Below are 20,914 nucleotides of genomic sequence, written 5' to 3'. Positions count from 1 at the left end.
GAGAATAATTATGTAAAAAGAACTAAATATATATAAGATGCTACAAATCTATTGATAACTTAATTGAAAAATAACAACAAGATGACAAAGTCAATGAAGAGCAAAACAATACAAAAACCGAAAAGTAAGAAGGTTATAAAAAAGGGGAGGCAAAAGAAAAATAAAAATGGTAAATCTTTTCAATCGGTAACGAGTGCAATTAAAAAGGCTATACTGAAACAAGAACCTAAAAACCTTGAAAGTGCATTAAAAATAGGAGTAAAAACAGGTACCGCTAGAAATAATGGAAATATTATCAAGACACCACGTGTTATAAAAATTCCTAAAACTGGAGGTATTCTACCATTAATACCAATTTTTGCTGGTCTTAGTGCATTAGGTGCTCTAAGTGGTGGAATCGCAAATGTTGTAAAAGCTGTAAAGGAAACAAAGGCTGCAAAAGAACAACTCAATGAAGCCCAACGTCACAACAAAACCATTGAAGCTATTGCAATGGGTAAAGGGATGTATTTAAAACCATACAAGACAGGATTAGGGCTTTTTTTACATCGAGGTTTCAAATCAAAAAACCAACCCTAACATTACCTAAACATGCTCTTAATAATTTGGAATTAACAACATATGCTAAAAAATTAAAAGTGTTACATTTTCGAGGTGTTTTTATGAAGGATTGTCTGCCAAGAAAAATTCATAAGTTTGAATCAGGAATAGTTAATCTTGATAATATGTCGGGAGCTGGAACGCATTGGACTGCATATCGAAAAATAAATATGAATATTTACTATTTTGATAGCTATGGTAATTTAACTCCTCCGCTAGAACTTGTAAAATATTTTAAATCCAATGGACTTTGTAACATATTTTATAACCATACACCTTATCAAACTTTTAATACTGTAAATTGTGGTCATTTATGTTTAAAATTTCTAATAAATAGTTACACTTAGATACTGTGAGTTTTATTATTTTTTCAACCTTCAACAATGTCATACACGTTTACTTTATCAGGTAAAGAATCCACACTTTCAGCTAGAATATATCCTCCTATTGTTCTCAGTGAAAATGATGAATACGTATTGGGCTTAATTAATTTTGAAAGTTACAATTCTATTCCGAATATTGACAGTACTAATAATATTTTTTATTATGATAAAACTAAGAAGATTGTTTTGCCAGAAGGATCTTATGAAATTCAAGATATAAATCGATATTTGCAAGAGTGGTTTAAGCAGCATTCAAAAGAAGAGCAAGTGGATATTTCTATAGAGGCAAATCATAATACATTACAATGTGAACTTAAATGTAATAAATCTGTTGATTTTTCAAAGGAAAACTCTATTGGAAGTCTATTAGGTTTTAGTAATCAAATATTAAAAGAGAACCAGATACACATATCAAAGAACCCTGTTGATATTTTTAAAGTGAATTGCATAGCGATAGAATGTAATCTTGTAACAAATTCATATAACAATGGAAAGCCAGTTCATATCATTCATATGTTTTATCCTACCACCGCTCCAGGATTTAAAATCGTTGAAAAACCATCAAATGTAATATATTTACCAATCAGCATGCGCTATGTTGATGAAATTATACTTAAAATAACAGATCAAGATGGAAGACTAATCAATTTTAGAAACGAGCTGGTAACGGTACGTTTACATCTAAAGAAACATAATGGTATTTATCTATAATAATGATTCTTATACACCGTCCAATGAACTGTATATAAAACAAAAGAGTTTTCAGAGACGGTTCAGTAGTAAGAAACAGTTAAAAGAATTAACACATTCCAATCAAGAATATCTACTATCATTAGGATTCAGATTGAAAAGAAAGAAGTTACAAAATTAAGAAAGTTCAGAAATTTTGGCTAAACTTTAAGCTACGTCTTAGAACTAGTTTAACTGATTTTTTAGTTTTTTGTAATTGTAAATTCAAGTGTACCAGTAAAGATGAGTTATAACATCTTAAAAGTTAATGAAAGTGTTACACAAGATGATTCAATAGTGAGCTATCAGTATCACACTCACCAACCCTATTCATCTACAACCTTGAACAACAACGATGAAATCAGAATCCCAATACAAACTCAAGATCTGTATACTTTACCAAGTCAGAGTTACCTCTATATTGAAGGAAAATTAACAAAATCTGACAACACAGCAAGTGCTGATGTACAATTTGTGAATAATGGTGTTGCTTTTTTGTTTGATTAAATTCGCTATGAAATGGGAGGAGTAATTGTTGATAGAGTTAGAAATCCTGGAGTTACATCAACTATGAAAGGTTATATTTCATTTACTCCTACAGAGGCTAACTGTTTACATAACGCCGGGTGGCATGATACAAAGAATCCATCATTAATCGATGGCAATGGAAATTTTAATGTTTGCATACCATTGAAAATGCTGATGGGTTTTGCTGAAGACTATCATAAAATTGTAATGAATGTAAAACAAGAACTAGTCCTCATACGAAATAATTCTGATTTTAATGCCATTCATTCAGCTAATGAAACAAAGGATAGCTATAAGATCACTTTGAATAAAGTGTTGTGGAAAATGCCTCATATATCAGTTAATGATAGTCAAAAATTACGATTACTAAAAATTTTGAAAACAACAGAGATTTACCGATTGCCTTTAGGAGTTGGGAACTGCATGAATATCCAGAATTGCAACAAACTAAAAACCATACATGGGCTGTTAAATCGAGTAATCAGTTGGAAAAACCTCGTTATATTATTATTGGATTTCAAACAGATGTAAAAAATCATATAACAAAAAATATGAGTCGATTTCAACATTGTAACTTGACCAATTTAAAAGTATATTTAAACTCAGAAGTATATCCTTATGACAATTTAAATATAGATTTTACTAATAATAGATATGCAGTCCTATATGAAATGTATACTCAATTCCAAAAATCATACTACTATAAAGCGTTTAGTGAACCAACCTACTATCCCATTCTGTTCAAGAACAATGCCCCTCTGGTGGTCATTGATTGTTCACGTCAAGGAGAGGATATTTTAAAGGGTGGTGCAGTCGATATTCGCATTGAGTTTGAAACAGGTGAAATAATGCCCGCCAAAACTACTGCATATTGTTTAATTTTACATGATAAATTAGTAAAATACAACCCACTAACAAGCACTGTAAGAGTGCTTTAAAAACTAAACAAAAAAGTCAGTCGTTCGTAGTCAGTCTAAGCGAATAGACATATCATCATCGCTATTCAAAATGTTTATTATTGATGTACAAGGCTTTCAGTATGGATCAGGAAATTTTATTTGTAAAGAATTGGCAATAGTCAACGTTAACGACAATGGACATTTGGCTGCACATAAATTTATAAGTTATCCATTTGAATTGAAACAGTACAATTCAAAAGTTAGAGATCATATGGAATGGATAACTTGCAATTTCCATGGTTTAAAATTTGATGTTTTGTATGGAGAAGAAAAATGTTTACCGTATGAAGATATTTCGAGTTTCATTAAAAAACACGTGTGTTCAGAAATTGTTGCTGTTAATGGGGCAGAAAAGAAGCAATGGTTAGAAAAGTTTTTAGATAATGAAATAATTGATTTACATATAGAAAGATGTCCATCATTTGATCAATTAAAAAATGTATTCAAATCTTATCATTGTTTAAAACATTTAGATAGTAGTTTATATTGTGCAGTTGAAAATGCATATTTCCTATTTTATTGGTATACTTATTGTAAAAAGCAAAACTTTTAAATAAAACATTGAAAATAATAATAATGTATTTTATTTATTAAAATATAGATAGACTATAATAATATCTATAATGATAAAACGGTATATTTCTGTCCCTCGTACTCGTCTGCATCGTCATCGTAAACCTCTATTAATTCTTGTTGTTGCTGTTGCGATGATGTTGGGTACACCATTCTGTTCTCCAAAATTTTTATCTTTTTCTGTTTGGGCTCCTGCACTTCATCAGGGCGGTGGTGGTGGTGTGAAGACTCTGTTTGACTTGTTGTTGTATTTTCTTCCTCAATAGAAGGGTAAAAATTTACATTCGAAAATTCCTTCATGCCCTGTAGGAATAGTTGCAGTTCTGCTTCGTCTTCTGCTACCACCCTGATATACTGTAGCGGTAAATTTTTTATTTTTCCTTCGACTGTTGCATTTTTTGGTGAATATGATAGATATAAATGTACTCTACCATTTACCACTTTCACCTCTTTCAACCCATATCTAAATGTACAAAAAAAAATATTTATAGAAGAAACAATAAATGAATAAATAAAAAAACAACTACTATGGAAATAAATTTATAGAAAAAAAAAACAATAGACTTACCTAAATAAATTTTTCAAAAAAACAACCAACAATTTAGTTGGCAGTCTCTTCTTCTCTAGGCTTTCAAAAATAAATATTGAAGGAGTATTCATCTTAGAGAGCAAGATTGACTATAATGCAGCATAGAATTTTCTGTCTTTATATATATTTTAAAACAAAGAAAAAATATATGACACGATATGAATAATAAGTTGTTTACAGGATACGCAGATTTAGAACATGTATCTAAATCAAAACAAATCCATAAATTATTAAAAAATGCATACAAAGTAATAAATTAATAATATGCAATATCATTTTGTTAAAAACAATGAGTATGTAAATTAAAGATAAATTATTAAAAAAATATATACAAAGTAATAAATTAATCACATGCAATATATATATATTTGTTATTAAAAACAATAATTATGCTTATTTTGCAATCTAATGATAATTTTATTAAAATATACATTCGCTCAGTCTGTAAAAAATTGTAATGTAACGATAGATTATTCAAATTATAAAAACAAGTTCTAACACGCTTGTAATAGATTGGAAAAACAAATTAATGATTCTTGGAATATTTCTAATAATTTTAAACAAACAAAACAAGACGTAAGCAATTAATTTTAATATTTTATGAAAACAATTTATCTAATAAAGTTACACAATTATCTAATTAAATCCTAGATAGTGATAAAATGTATTATTTATGGAAAATTTATGATAATTATATGCATGCAAACAAATCATGATCGTAGGCAATTAATTTTAATATTCTAATACGAATAAATATTATGAATTATGATGCAATTAACTCAGTTAAATCGAAAAAACATATTTATTGTTTATATTCAGAGGTGACTATATAAACATTCAATTACTGTTGAAATCTCATTGCATTAAGTATTAATAACAAATTAAATATGAATACAAAAATTGATGGTGTTGCTAATGAAGTGATAAGAAAATTTGAGAGGGTAAGACATTTAATTATCTCTAAAGATGAAATTTTAAAATGGACTAAAATTTTGAAGGGGTTTATTATAAATATTAGAAAATGTATTAAGAATAAACTAGATTGTGTGAAAAATTTTTATAAAGTAGAGTCTCAATTATTATTGTTATTAAAGTATAGGGAATATTTTAAAAAGAAATGTATAAAGACTAAAAAAACAAAAACTTAGTTTGGGTAGATGTTGATTCATGTTTTAATGGGCGGATTCGAACAGGTGCAATAATAAATTTAGGTATAAAAGATCCAGACATATTTTTAAAAAAGGCCTTAAGAAGTTTTTTAATTAAAATTAGACAAGCTCTGAAGACTTCAATGATTAAAGTTAATGTTAACTTTTTAGCTAATTTTATAAAACCTACTAATTCTGAAATAGAAGTAAAGCATTTTACTACTAAAAATCAAATAATTGATAATTCTACAAATTTAAAAAAGTGGTATAAGGAATATATTAGAAATTATATTTTAACAAAATTATCAGAATTTCAAGAACGAGATAGTGGTTGGGCACTTTATGAAATTCTTCAACTTAAAGTAAATATAAATAAATTTGTACCTATACTGCAGGTTTTTCTACATTTGTTAATACACCTAAATTTATATACAAAACGAAATCTGTAATAAACATAAAAAATAATGATGAATATTGTTTTCTTTGGTCAATAGTTGCATATTTAAATCCTGTTTCGATTAATTCTAATCGTGTTTCATCCTATCCTCATTTTAGTGAAATAACCTATAGAAAAGATAAAAGAAAATTAAGCTATGAAAACTTTCAATTTCCTATGCATTTAAAGGATATTCCAAAATTTGAAAAATGTAATAAAATTTCTATAAACGTTTTCAGCTATCAAAAAAACGAAATTTTTCCTTTAGCTTTAAGTAAAAATGACTTTTCTATTAAAATAAATTTACTACTATTACCAAACCATTCTGATATTGAGGATGCGAATAGTACTGATGATGATGATGATGATGAAATTGAATGTTTTAAACAAGAAACATATCATTTTGCTCTTATTAAAAATTTATCTCGATTACTTCATAAACAGTTACCTAATCGAAAGAATAAATCATGGTTATGCGAACGCTGTTTAAATTCATTTATATCACAAACAATTTTGGAAAAGCATTCAGTTAGTTGTAAAAAAATGAATACATTTCAAGTTAGAAATCACTCAATGAAAAAGAAAAAATATTAAAATTTTCAAAATTTAAGTATAAGGAAAGTGTTCCTTTTGTTATTTATGCTGACTTGGAATGTATTCTTTTCGATGTGAAAAATGAAAATAGTTTTAATATAAAATCGAAAAAGTGTCAAAAACATGAACCATTTAGAATTGCATACTATTTGAAATGTTCATATAATGATGAACTTTCACGTTTTAATCTGTACGCTGGTAAAGATTGTATAAATTGGTTTATTAATGAACTAAATACTATAGCGTTAGATGTGCATAATATTCTTTGTAACATTATTCCAATGAAACCTCTTACACAAGCACAATACCAATATATTCAAAGCTGTAAGTAAGAGTGTCACATTTGTTTGATACCGTTTAATAAAAATGATACAATTGTTAAGGATCATTCACATTTTACGGGTGATTTTCGAGGTCTTGCTCATTCTCACTGCAATATTAATTATCAGGATTCTCATACAGTACCTGTTATCTTTCATAATCTCTCAGGCTATGATAGTCACTTCCTGATAAGGGCTTTAGCTACTCAGATTAAGGGAAACATGAGTTTTTTACCATTAAACAAAGAACGATAATTTCCTTTACAAAATACATTCACAACACAAAAGTTAATTTTAGATTTTTAGATTCGTTTCGTTTTATGGCTAGTAGTCTCGATAAATTAGCATCTTATCTAGTAGATAATCAAAAAGAAATTATTCTAAAATATTATCCAAAGCATGTGGAGTTCCAATTGTTGTCACGTAAAGGAGTTTTTCCTTATGAATACCTAAATAATTGGGAAAAATTACAAGACATTGAATTGCCTACAAAAGATCAATTTTATAGTTCTCTTAATAAAACAAATATTTCCGAAGAGGATTATCAGCATGCAAAATTAGTGTGGAACACGTTTAGCATTAAAAATCTACAAGAATATGCAGAATTATACTTAAAAACCGATGTTTTGTTACTTGCTGATATTTTTGAAAATTTTAGAATTACATGTATGAAGACCTATGGATTATGTGCTCTTAATTTTTTTACCGCACCTGGATTAGCTTTCCAATCTATGCTGAAAATTAGTAATATAGAGCTTGAATTGTTAACTGACATTGATATGATTATGTTTATTGAACAAGGTATACGAGGGGGTGTTTCACAATGTTCTAATCGATATGCAAAAGCAAATAATAAATATATGGAAAACCAATTTGATGACAATGAACCTTCATCATATCTTATGTATTATGATGTTAATAATTTATATGGAGCAGCTATGTCTATGCCTCTGCCTCAATCACATTTTGAATGGGTTCAAGATATATATGAGTTACCAAATATAATAGATATTCCTGAAAATAGTGACATTGGTTATATCTTTGAAGTTGATCTTACTTATCCTCAAGAACTTTTTGATTATCACAAAGATTTACCATTATGTCCGGAAAGGAGAATACCTGCTGGTTCAAAGATTCCTAAATTACTTACAACTCTATATAATAAGGAAAAATATATCATTCACTATCGTAATTTACAACAAGCCGTTAGTTTAGGATTAAAAATAACAAAAATTCATAGAGTTTTAAAATTTAAACAGTCTTGTTGGTTAAAGTCTTACATTGATTTAAATACAGCATTGCGAAAAAATAGTAAAAACGAATTTGAAAAAAACTTTTACAAACTGATGAACAATGCTGTATTTGGTAAGACTATGGAGAATGTTCGTAAATATAAAGATATTAAACTTGTAACGAAATGGTCAGAAAGGTATGGAGCTAAATACTATATTTCACAACCAAATTTTCATAGTTGTACCATTTTTGATCAGGACATGGTAATAATCGAAATGAAACGTGTAAAAGTTAAATTTGATAAACCAATTTATGTAGGATTTTCCATTTTAGATTTATCTAAGACTTTTATATACGATTTTCATTATAACTATATTCAAAACAAATTTGGAGAAAAAGCAAAATTATTATATACTGATACTGATTCTCTCATCTACCATTTTTTTGTGAACGATATTTATTACTCAATTCAGCAAGACATTCATAAATTTGATACATCAGACTATCCTCCTAATAATGTGTATAATATACCACAAAAAAACAAAAAAATATTAGGTCTTATGAAAGATGAAAATAATGGGAAAATAATGACTGAATTTATTGGTTTACGATCTAAACTGTACACTTTTAGAACTCAAGCACATAGTTGTGAAAATTTAAATGTTAGTAAAAAAGCTAAGGGTATAAAGTCATCTTCACTTAAAGCTATAACTTTTGACGATTTTTATCAATGTCTTTTTAATAATTCCACTCTTGAAACTGAACAACATTTAATTCAATCAAAAAAACATCAAGTGTATACTATAGCCCAAAGAAAAATAGCTCTATCTCCGAATGATGATAAAAGAATTATTAATTATTTGTATACAGATACAAAACCATGGGGTTGGGAACTAAGGGGAAACATTTAGAAAATCTTTAGATTTTATTTATTTGTTATAAAACCTCTCATTTTTTGAAAACATAGTCAAATGATGATGATGAAATATTGATGATGGAAAAGAGAAAATGCTTGAAATATGTAAAAGCAATTCCAGGAGCCTTTACTCCTACCAAAGGATCTCCTAGAGCTGCAGGATTTGATTTAAGGAGTGTCTACAGTATAACTGTACCTGCAAGGGATAAGGCGCTCATAAATACAGGTCTGAAATTTGAATTGCCTTCAGGATGCTATGGAAGAATAGCACCTAGATCAGGATTAGCTTCAAAAAACGGCATCAATGTTGGAGGTAGAATTTTATTTTTATAATTATTAATATGATAACTATTCATTTTAATTTTCTTCTAGCTGGTGTTATCGATCAAGATTATAGGGGAATTGTGATGGTTCTACTCTTCAACCATTCGAATGAAGACTTTCAAGTAAACGTTGGAGATCGTATAGCTCAATTAATTTGTGAGCGTATACACTATCCTGAATTGGTTGAGGAAAAAGAACTTACCCATACAGAACGCAACACCAATGGTTTTGGATCAACAGGGCGATAATAAAAACCTAGCTCTAAGTGTTTTTTTTATATAACTTGCCTATAAATATTATTGTAATGAATATATTTATTAAGTATATTAAGCCTATTAAAAAAAAATAGAAGCATTTATGCTAGAGAAATTTCCTCAAATCGTGGTATAAAATGTAAAGATTATATTATTTTACTTTAGTATCCATAATAGTTAAGACAGATAGAGAGCGTGAAAAATTTTATTAATAAAAAAATAAGAATGGTAAATACAGATCTTCCGCAAGAAGTATCAGACGAAATTCGTAAATGGCGAGAATTTAAAAGATGTCCTGCATTCAATTACGAGTGTGGTAGATTGTTGTCAGCATTTGACAATCCTGGGAAATTAACAGGTGCTGATTTAAAAAGGCTTACCGACAAATCTGATGTACCTGAATATGTGAAAACTGCAGTAAAACGGGACATTGATGATCGCCATGCTGCACATTTACGTAACATACCTGGACATTTTTAATTTATGATTATAAATAGATCAGTTTGTAATATTTAGCATATGTAAAAAATAAAGTGTTTTAAAAGATTTGTCTATGTGTGTTTTTCTGTTAATATCTCCAGTCTAGACTAGGTTGGTTAATACAACATTTAGTTTTAAGCAAACCATCTAAAATTAGTACTCTTATTGATAACCTTTAACCTATTATGCATCATCACATAAAATAACAACGCAATATTTTTATTGATAATCTTTGACCTTTTAAACGTTATCACATACAACAACAACAACAAGGCATAAAAGTAAACAATATAAAATTAGTACTCTTATTGATAACCTTTAACCTATTATGCATCATCACATGCAATAACAACGCAATATTCTTATTGATAACCTCTAACCTTTTAAACACACAGCAACAACATGGCATTTTCCTAAATTTTAAGGAAATTTCTCGTCTATAGCACCCCAACCTATGTAACTCTTATAACATGGCATATATGCAAACTCCCTAAATCTACTTATTTAGATCTGGCAAAGCAGCATTTACACTACCCTCATGCTTACCCTTAAAAAACTACCCTCACCCACACCCCTAACAATTATATTAAGGCCCTTTTCAACAGCCTCCAGTAAATTTACAAGAACTACCCACACAAACATTATCTCTTTTGAAATGACCTTCAAATTAATCAAGGTCAATACTTCTTCGGCTCACGGATCGATGCTGATGGAAAACATGCCATCGAGCAAAAATTGATCCAGTATCCCGCTAGCTATACTACTAATGTCTTATCTCGTCTCGTCTCGTTTTGTCTCGTTTTTTTTCCGACTTGTTTAATATATCACAATAATGCTTTATATTACCTAAGGGATATTTCCTACAGGATTGAAAAAAAATAATTATGATTTTTTTTGAAAATATCAAATATATATTTTTTTAATTAAACATTTTTTTGTTTAATTTTTATCAATAAAGTATATCAAATTTTTCCTAATCATTATAATAATGCAGTGCGTCTCAACCCTATAACTTTTTTATTTTTTCAGATAAATAAACGGTAAAAAATAAAAAAACACTATATTTGGTATGTTAGTATATGACATAAATTAGGATTGATTGACGTATTCATTTGTTTTCAGTCACTTTCTGTTTCACCGAAAATGACTACAACTTTTGATTTTTAAATGGCACCCCCCGTATATTTTTACTTTATTGGATAGGAAATGACATTCTGAATAGAATGACATATCAGATGTCAATTCTTGACATTTTTGCTTAAAAATAAATTGTATTTTAAATTTCATCTAGAGTGTCATGGCTGTGTTAAAAACAATATATTTTAATCAAGGAGCCTTGGAAAAATAGATTTGATCGCCTAATGTTTTTCGTGTCTTGTCCTGGCCGGTTAAAAGATGTCCAAATCGTTATTTTAATCATATTTCAACTTTTCCAAATGAATCCAGGGTGGCTCATTAGCATATTTGGGAAAATCATTTTTTTACGAATAATTTGATACCACACACTTGGTGTTTCGTCAATAAATCATATGCGAGAAATGTCAAAATTTGACATATGATATGTCATTCTATTCAGAGTGTCATTTTCTATCGAATAAACGTATTTAACACCCTAGGTATTGTAAACAAATACCTATGGTGTCATTTAAAAATCAAAACTTGTAGTCATTTCCGGTGAAACAGAAAGTGACCACAAACAATGGAATACCTACGTCATTTTTTTATTTGAATAAATAAAAAAGTTATAAGGGTGAACCACTTTTGAGACGCACCCGGTATACACCTTTAACTTTAAGAAAATTAAAAAAACAATTTTTTTTTCTGCCACCCTATATACGGACATCCCCCCTATACACACTAAAAAAACATTCCCATTTCGATTGTTTGTTTTCGTTTGAAATTTTCAATGACTTTGGAAAAACAATGGAAGTAAAGATTAGCTACATATATTCAGATCGACGTTGGACGTTGGACACTAAGTTGGTTCTAAGTTTTCAAATAAATTATATTTATTTAGTTAGTTTGTAGTTATTTATTCTCCATAAGCATATAACTATTAGAAAACATCACGCAATTTGATATTATATAAATTTTAACCCTCTTATCAGATTTTGTGTTAATGGTTTTCGAGATATCTCGTCCCGTCTCGTCTCGCCTTGTCTCGAAACATTTTATCTCGTCTCGTAATTTGAGATAAAATACTCTCGAGATTGAGAGAAAATACTCTCGCATCTCGCGGCATCTCTAATTTTTAATCATATCTCAATTTTTTCAAATAGAATGAGGATGGTTCGGGGTGGAACGAGTGTTCATTAGCATATTTGGAAAAATAATTTTTTACGAGTAATTTGATACCACACACTTGGTATTTCGAGTCAAATATTCGTTACGAACCGCAAGTTATAATTTTAAATAAACCATATGCGAAAATGTCAAAAGTTGACATATGATATGTCATTCCATTCATAGTTTTATTTTCTATCGAATAAATTAAAAAAATTCCGAGGGTGCCATTTAAAAATCAAAAGTTAAGGCTGTCGCTCACTAGACGGAAGCGCGCCGGAGCGCACGGTAGCGCGGCAAAAAGGAATTTTTAATAATACATAGTTTTAAATCGTTTCGCTGCCGACCGCTGCGTTTCCGCCAAGTGAGCGCGCTCCCATTTAAAACTATGTATTATAAAAATTCCTTTTCGCCGCGCTGCCTTGCGCTCCGTCGCGCTTCCGTCTAGTGAGCGTCAGTCTTTATAGTCATTTCCGGTGAAACAGGAAGTGACCGAAAACAATTGAATACGTCAATCAATCCTAATTTATGTCATATACTAAAATACCAAATCTCGTTTTTTTAACTGAAAAAATAAAAAAGTTATAGGGGTGAGCCACTTTTGAGACGCACCCGGTATAGAAAACACAGAAAGAATCCGATAACTGCCAGCCGTCCAGTGCTCTCCTGTAAAATTAGTAAAATGCTACTTATCATGTTTTTCCCCTAGACCCTTCATTTGTATTTAAAATATAAACAAGTATCAATATTGCATAAAAATGTATGATAATAATTATTACTACAAACCTTAATTTTAATAAACATTTCAGAGATATTAATTCTATGAAAGTTTTGTATTTTTTATTCAACTCTAAAATTAAGCGCAATAAATTTAATGAATGTATCGTAAATATTAATCCTATGTAACTTTTATGTTTATTTTGTAAATATAATATTTGATTTGAACTTCAAAAGTTATTCAACAGATAATTGTATTAAAATTAAATTTACTAAAATATGAAGTTTCCGAGCAAGCTTTTCAAGTTTATTATAATAATAATTTAAGTATATTCCAAACCAGTTTTTTTCCTGTTTATGCTCACGTAATATTTAACTAAAACTCATTAAATCACATAAAAATAACGATAAAAAAATGGCATCACAATGGCTCTGGAAATGCTACTAGACCGACTGATAATTTGAAACGGTATTTTTTCAAACATAGGGTATTATTTGAGCAACACAACAGGCGTTATATGCAGTGGCGGCTTAACCATACGGTAAAATAATGGTCAACGCCCCCCTCCCACCAAAAAAAAATCAGAAGAAAATTAGGAAAACCTATTTAAATTATACTTTTTGTAAATAACTTTTTTTCATCCTAAGATATTCTAAAGTATTCCCGAAAACCATCAATTTGTCCAATTTATGATTCAAAACGTTTTATTTTATCCGTTTTCTCTACTGCCGGTCAAAATTTCATTTTGTCTTTTGTTCCCGCTATGTTTTGCACATATTAAACTCCAAATGCCGCGGCTCGTAACGCCAACAAGGTAAGGTATACTACGTATAGAAAATATAACCGGTTAAGGTGCGATAGATATAGTTTATATTGGCCATTGTCCGCGTGATTCATAAAAGGATTTCAGTCGTTGGAAAAATTTCGGCGTTTGGGTGTTTATAAAAACTCACATCATAAAACAACCTAGGTTTTTGTATCGTTTATCGCGTATAATGTTTGGTTTAGTCAATATAAAGCAATATTTAAATTTTTAATATCCAAAGAAATCCCATCTAGTTTGAGGTGCAGCGCGAAATTTGTGTAGGTAATAATTCATAATTTTCTGGTTATGGATAAATTATGAACTGAGGTTGACTGATTCTGGAATAGATATTTTAAAATAGACAACATGATGTTTAGTTTGTGAAATCGTGCAGTTAAAAGAAAACAATTGCTTAAATTTCGAAAAACGTTTAGAGGAAGAACTTCGCATTGACTTAAAATATAAAAAAATGTGAAATAAAACTTTTAGAATTGTGTATGTGTGTATATGCATTTATATTTTTGTGACATTATTATTTATGTGTATTTTAAATCATACCGTAGAAAATTTGTGTGAAGAACATTGATTTTTAGTGAAATGGCACTAGACCACCTGTTTAAAAATGTAAAGGTAGGTGTCATTTTAACAAAATTTATATTTATTTTTAGATTTATTTTCCTTTAATTAAACGTACAAGTACCTTGTAAGAAACCAATATAATTTGGGCACGTCTTAAAAAAATCGTCGCAATATTTTTGGATATTGACCTCCCTACAATAATGACCACGAGCCGCCACTGGTAATGACGTCACACAAAACGTTTAACTAAGATCAAGCATGCTTGAAACACTAACCGCATAAAGACCCTTTGTAATAGGTTGGTCCAGATTTTAATTATTGCGGTTTCGTATGAGGTATGCGGCCTAGGTAAAGCACAATACCACATCATCAGGTTGCCTGGATTTATAGGTCAACGGGGTCGTCGACCTGTGCAGTAACACAACTCGTTACCCGATAAACTGATTTTGTTAAACACTAGGCAAATAATTAACTGTTATTATAGAGGAATATAGCGGCAAAGGACCTGGCTACGTAATTACGGCGGTTTCCGCTTGATGGCAGATGTTAGATGACGTCAAACAGCCTCCCCGTTTTCCGTCACGTGACAATGTTGGCGTGTTCGCGCGATTAGAACTTTCAATTATCTAATATTATGAAGTGTCAGGGGAAAAAGCAGGTAAGTATTTTTTTTCCCTATATTTAAATATTCGGTTTATTTGGTTCAGAGTTAGTGTAAGCATCTTTCTTCTACTTCTTAGGTCGCCGTCTGTCAGATCATGAAACTACACCTCTAAAATTTCGATAGATGTTAAAGTCGCCGCATATAAAATGGCGCCCAACGTGGGGTCGGATTTATTTTGTATTTAAATTTTTTAATGATATATCTCGAATATACTTTTTGCATTGTGGAATTTATTAATGCCCACATTAAAAAAACATATTTTTCTGTCAATTTGTTCCAATATCGCCAGCCGTTTTGCAGATAAATCCGTTTGCAGATATAACTCTTTGCCGGCCTACGGCGTATTTTGATTGCATTGGTAAGTCTCTAGAGTAAGTTTTTTTGTTTAGATTGCACGCGAAATACCCGAGCCAGTGTTGCCAGAAATTTTCGAGGGAATTTCTTCAACGGAGCCTTAAAAACCTTCTTATTCCTTCAACACCACAAAAAAATCCAGATCTTGTGAAAAATCACCAAATTTCCTGTATTTTACCTATTTTATAATTAGACGAAATTTGATTTTGATTTTTTTTTGAAATTGATTTTTTTATTAAAAAAATAACACGATCCAAAATGCTGTGATAGATGCTCGACAGCAGTGTTATAAAGTATGTTTCAAAAAATTCATTGCTTACAATGACTGCTTGAATCGTGCAAGACGCCAGCTGACTTATTAGATATTATTACCTATTTATTTCTTTTCAACATCAAGAACCTTGGTTTAGTTATGGTATGTGTGTAATAAGACGGGTTGAAAAATGTATCTATTTTTGTGTCATCAGCGTTCAAAAAGGGTTAGGTTAGGTTAGATGAACCTTTTTACTTTCCATTTTTGTGACCACTTTTTCCCACAAAGTCCCATAAAAGAAATTTCTCCTCATCTCTACACTCCATAGGCTAGATACAAGTCTTTTTTCTGTCATCGTTTGTCGAAACCTTACCAAGCTACACGCACAATGGTGCGATCAGGCCGCGATCACGATCACGATCAGGGCAGCGATAACATGAGCGATCATTCTAGCACACACCAACGCGTTCACGTTCACTGCCGTACCTATATGTAGTGCGCCATCCTGTAGGTATACATAGGTACAAATTAAAAATGTGAATTATATATACCGAAAAAAAAACATTCTTAAATATTTACCTACAATATTTAAACTTAAACAATAAAAATGTATACATATGTACTATCCAATCCAATTGCAACTCTAATTTTGTCTCAAACTTTTTATTTTTAATTCTATTATTTTTGTGACTTGGATCGGATATATCATATAGAATTTTGTGTACTTTTACAGCCTTAATTAGCTGCTCTGTTAACTCCATTTCTAAATTGTAACAAGAAAAAACACACAAAATAACGGAAAATTCCTATCAGTTGGGTCGCGATCAAACTCGACAAGTTGAATCTGATCGCCACCGCAGAATAGAAAGCCGGCCGCCAGGCCGCTTCGTCTTCCAAACTCGATCGCGCCAATGTGAAACGGCTCGTATTATGTATTCTTCAGCTTCTTTGGCCGCGGCCGCGTGGTGATCGTGATCGCGGCCGTGATCGCACTAGTGTACGTACAGTACATCTGTCCGTTCTAAAGCTACGGGGTATCCGTGAGAGGGGAAACGATATTCTCTCGATGTTTTTCGTAAAAAATTAGACGCCGCGTCTCATCAATAAAAATTCGACAAATTTGCAAGTAGCCAATAAAAAGAGTGGGCGGAGCGGTTTGCGGTGACGTACTCGTCAAGTCGACTATAATATATGATGATAAACTGATAAACAGAAAGATGGGTTACCGATGGATTCCCCAATTTCACCGTTATTCGCAGAAATATTTATGGCAGATTTTGAAAAGAAGCTATTTAAAAATAAGAGTAGTTTAATATCAAAAATAAATTATTGGGCAAGATATGTAGATGACATTTTTTGTATTTGGTCAGGCACCGAGAGAAATTTAAACAGTTTTTTAACATTATTAGGTTTGAGTCATCATATTTTCAGTCAGCTGCTGAGAGAGCTGTACATAGAGATTTCATTAATCAAGATCACTCAATTGTCGGTATTTCTTGTTATTTTTCTTTGTAACAAAAGCAGTTCGATAGGAAACAAATTTAAACCAATTTCATTATTTACCAAGAGTAGCGTCATATAAAATACCATTAGCGAGGACCAATTTAAAACCTTTTAAATTTTTAATGCTATCGATATTAGTCACTGGAATGGAAGAGGACCGTTTCTTACGTTTTTATTGGTCCGTTTAGCAGTGCCCGTTTCGTAAATTAAATTTAGAAAAAAAGTGAGACAAAACAACACAATTGCTTCTCTGCAATGGCGCAGTGAACGATTTTAACGCTCCATTATTTCATTACATTTTTTACGAGTTTTATCAGGTATATGGCATAGGATTGTTTTTACTTACAGTTTATTCTAAAGACAAAACAATTATCGACTTTTAAACTACATTCCTAATTTAACTAACAAAATATCAAATAATCTGAATAAAATAGGATGTAAAACTATTAATGTAAATAAAAGAAATTTAGGTCAAATTTTATTAAATAATAAAGACAAAACTAATGTCAAAAATAAGTCGGGTGTATATAGGGTGGATTGCAATGATTGTGATGCCGTGTACATAGGCCAAACAGGTAGAAATTTAGATATAAGGATTAAAGAACATATAAAGTCTATTAATAATCTCCAGCATAGTTCTGGTCTTGCAACTCATTGTATAGTAAATAATCACAAAATTAATGAAAACTCAATTAAGTTACTACACAGAGAAACAAAAGGTAGACGCTTAAATTACATTGAACAGTTAGAAATACTAAAATCTGTTAAAAACGAAAATAATGTTAACGACCAACAAGGATTTCTAAACACATTTTTTATTACCCCTATTGTAAACTCTCTGAACCCACCCCCATAGCAAATATATATATATAGTTACACTGTAGTTAGACGATTAGTTCTTAAAAAACTCTTGAAAAAGACCTAACAAGCCGAAACATATATGTAGAGTTAAAGTTACTCTTATTAAAAGTTTTTTGAAACATCTAAAAGCGTGCTTTATTAAAATACTAATAAAATATATTGTTGTTTATTTAAATGTGTTTTGTCCGCATTCCTTTCATAGACACAGATCCAGCAGACGTACAGTACAGCTTAAAAACAGAATATATATGTAGGTACCTATGATATAGTAATATAAACATGCATACCTCTGAAAGGTGATATTGCGCGGACTGGCCGGTACCGGCGAGTTGCAGGAACTACCCGAGCCGCCGGTCAAAGAGGCCAGGCTGGACTGAGACGGCGACGGCGTCCTTAGTTCCGGTCCGGTGACGTGGCCGATTCCGGGAGACGACGACCGGATGTCCAGGGAGGCGGTGCGATGCGGCGAGGGGGAACGGCTGGACGGGCGGGGGAGAGGGTAGCTGACGGTGTGGGTGGCCTCGTTGTGGTACTGGACCTGCGCCTTGCCGTCGGGTGCGAACGTGCGAATTTGGGGGGAAGAACCCCGGTGACTGCCCTGGAAAAAATGTTATGTTTAGTATAATATTAAATAAAAATACCAAATATATTATAAAAATATATGCTAGTACCGCATTTACACAATGAGTGGAAAGTGCAGCCAAAGAAAAGAAATAGGAATATCAATCTTGCATAAGTCTATCCTTTTGGTTCAACAGGATTTTCGCACGCATGCGCCAAAAAAAAACTGTCTGATTCGTCTACTTCATCGCTGAACGCTGCCACCGGCTGCATTTGACCGCTCACTATTTTAAACTCTAATATACAGGGTGTCCCAGAAATAAGTGCAAATATTTTAACTGGTAGTATAGTTCAACTCCAGAAACACGCCTATGAGGGTTTTTTCGCGAAAAAAATTTTTTGAAAATTTTTTTGTAATTTTTTTTAGTTTTTAGTTAAAAAAAACATAATTTCTTGATAATATGGCAACATAGGTATTAGATTAAATTTACAAGAAAGAAAATCCAGAAAAGATCTAGTGGTTCTCAAAATTTTACCAAATTTTTTTTTTTTTGGAAATTTTCAAGGTAAAATAACTCCGTTATTTTGGACTTATTTGAAAAACGATAAAGAGAAAATATGTTTCTTTTATCGAGATCTACCACCCCTTAAAATACTTGCACTTATTTCTGGGACAACCTGTATAATATATATTTTTTTTCTCGTAATTGAATTATTTCAATCTGTTACTTTAGATATTCTTGAAATATAGATATAATATCCCTTTCTTGCTTTTGTTTAAATATTTCAAAGACTAAATTTAAATCTACAAGTAAAGGCGCGAACAGTAAGACACTAACTTGATTGACGTAGTAGATAGAAACTCTGAAAGCTACTTCTATTGGTTAATATAAAATAAATGAACTAATCGCGAAGCATTTTTCACGCTTGCGTAGTTCAAAGCTGTTGAATGAAAAGGACCGACTTGGATTTTGTATAGCTCCATCTCAAATATTTGGCTTCAATTTCTGTTCCTTACTAGCAATATATTCTTATAATATAATTTGAAAAACACTAATAACGTCAATGCTAAATATTTTTTGTTATACCGGGTGTTTTTCAAAATTGGCTCACCACTATATATTTTTATTTTTGCAAACAAAAATCGAGCGTTAGTATATACAGTATGTCCCCGGATTGTGTTTGCAAGAGGAAATACTTTTTTATTATTGACATTTTGAGAAAAATGCATTCTTCATAAAAGTTTTTGCTGGTTGTAAAATGGTTTAATCTCGTTTATATTCTCCAAATTTCCATACCGTTTTAGAGAAAATTAGAAAAAACATGAAAATCTGATTGAATTTTTTTCTTTTGTGGTTGAAGTCCTAAAAATAAAAAAGCGCTTCTATGGTAATATAATTTCGAATTCATTCTTTGATAGATGGTTATTATTAATTTTAATTAACGTCATATTTTTTGCTGTTGTATCACATTTTCCGATAACTACTATCACCTTTCCATAGCATTGAACTAAATTTTTTTGCTTCTTTAACATTTTAAAATAGCAAATGAAGTCAGTGGCGTAACTACCGATGTGTCGTGTGTGCGAAGCACACGGGCCCGGGACCTCGGGGGGCCCGAGCCGTATACCTATATCTATCACATGCTATCGCAAATCAAGCAGAATCGGGCGATCCCGAACTACATAAGTTCTTATCTATCACATGTCTTCTTAACTACTTAACTAGAACACGCTATCGCGAAAATAACTTATTACGTTACACTTGTTCTTGTGCAATTTTGTAGCTGTGCTTTCCTTTTTATTTTGCAAAATAAAAATAACTGGAAATATGTGATTTTTCATTAGAGCATTAAATTTGACAAAAAAGGAAATTTGCTGTATTGTCACTGGATTTCTGTACCATCGAATAGAAACGGAACTAAGCTAGTTGTAGCATCAAAAAGAGCATGAAAAATTGTACTGGCCAAACTAGTTAACTCAAAATCACAAAAACTCTAGTTACCTAATGGTTGTATTAAGGGGACGATAAGGCAGCTGAGTTACGAGAGGTGCCCGAAACTGCCACTTTTTTGGCAATTATTTCAATAGAAAACGAAGTTACTCGTACAATAGACATTGGTAATATTGTGTCAACTTTCGCCCATGCTAAAGCAAAGAAAAAAGGATTTTAACATGTTCATGTTCCTATTTACATTGTTTATTTTAATTTAGTTAGTTTTGTTGTTGTTTTTATTTATTTTGTTATTTATTTGATATTTTATATGTT

The 20,914-nt window shown here is 30.8% G+C and overlaps 4 protein-coding genes across 4 annotated transcripts in view; 2 read left to right on the top strand and 2 right to left on the bottom strand.

Moving 5' to 3' along the window:
* LOC115874648 (synaptotagmin-1) overlaps positions 1 to 20,914 on the bottom strand; it is a 141,058-nt gene that overhangs the window by 14,408 nt on the left and 105,736 nt on the right. Inside the window, exon 4 of the mRNA XM_030889859.1 lies at positions 18,374 to 18,684. Within this exon, the coding sequence (XP_030745719.1) occupies positions 18,374 to 18,684 (311 nt within the window). The remainder of the gene's footprint in view (positions 1 to 18,373; positions 18,685 to 20,914) is intronic.
* On the top strand, positions 82 to 961 carry LOC115874649. Its single transcript, XM_030889862.1, has 2 exons — positions 82 to 476; positions 518 to 961. Exons 1-2 carry the CDS (start codon positions 82 to 84, stop codon positions 945 to 947), a joined length of 825 nt encoding a protein of 274 aa, XP_030745722.1. The 3' UTR covers positions 948 to 961.
* LOC115874650 lies at positions 2,622 to 4,630 on the bottom strand. Its single transcript, XM_030889863.1, has 2 exons — positions 4,341 to 4,630; positions 2,622 to 4,235 (listed from the first exon to the last, which is right to left on the bottom strand). The coding sequence occupies exons 1-2, from the start codon at positions 4,430 to 4,432 to the stop codon at positions 3,818 to 3,820; spliced, it is 510 nt and encodes a 169-aa protein (XP_030745723.1). The 5' UTR covers positions 4,433 to 4,630; the 3' UTR covers positions 2,622 to 3,817.
* On the top strand, positions 9,066 to 10,603 carry LOC115874651 (deoxyuridine 5'-triphosphate nucleotidohydrolase-like). The gene is made up of 2 exons (XM_030889864.1): positions 9,066 to 9,321; positions 9,381 to 10,603. Exons 1-2 carry the CDS (start codon positions 9,084 to 9,086, stop codon positions 9,578 to 9,580), a joined length of 438 nt encoding a protein of 145 aa, XP_030745724.1. The 5' UTR covers positions 9,066 to 9,083; the 3' UTR covers positions 9,581 to 10,603.

The sequence above is a fragment of the Sitophilus oryzae genome, unplaced genomic scaffold (genome assembly GCF_002938485.1).
Source record: "Sitophilus oryzae breed Bouriz unplaced genomic scaffold, Soryzae_2.0 scaffold_1297_pilon_pilon, whole genome shotgun sequence".
Taxonomy (NCBI): Eukaryota; Metazoa; Arthropoda; class Insecta; order Coleoptera; family Curculionidae; genus Sitophilus; species Sitophilus oryzae.
The sequence above is the reverse complement of the archived record's forward strand: the minus strand, read 5'-3'. Positions and strand labels throughout refer to the sequence as shown.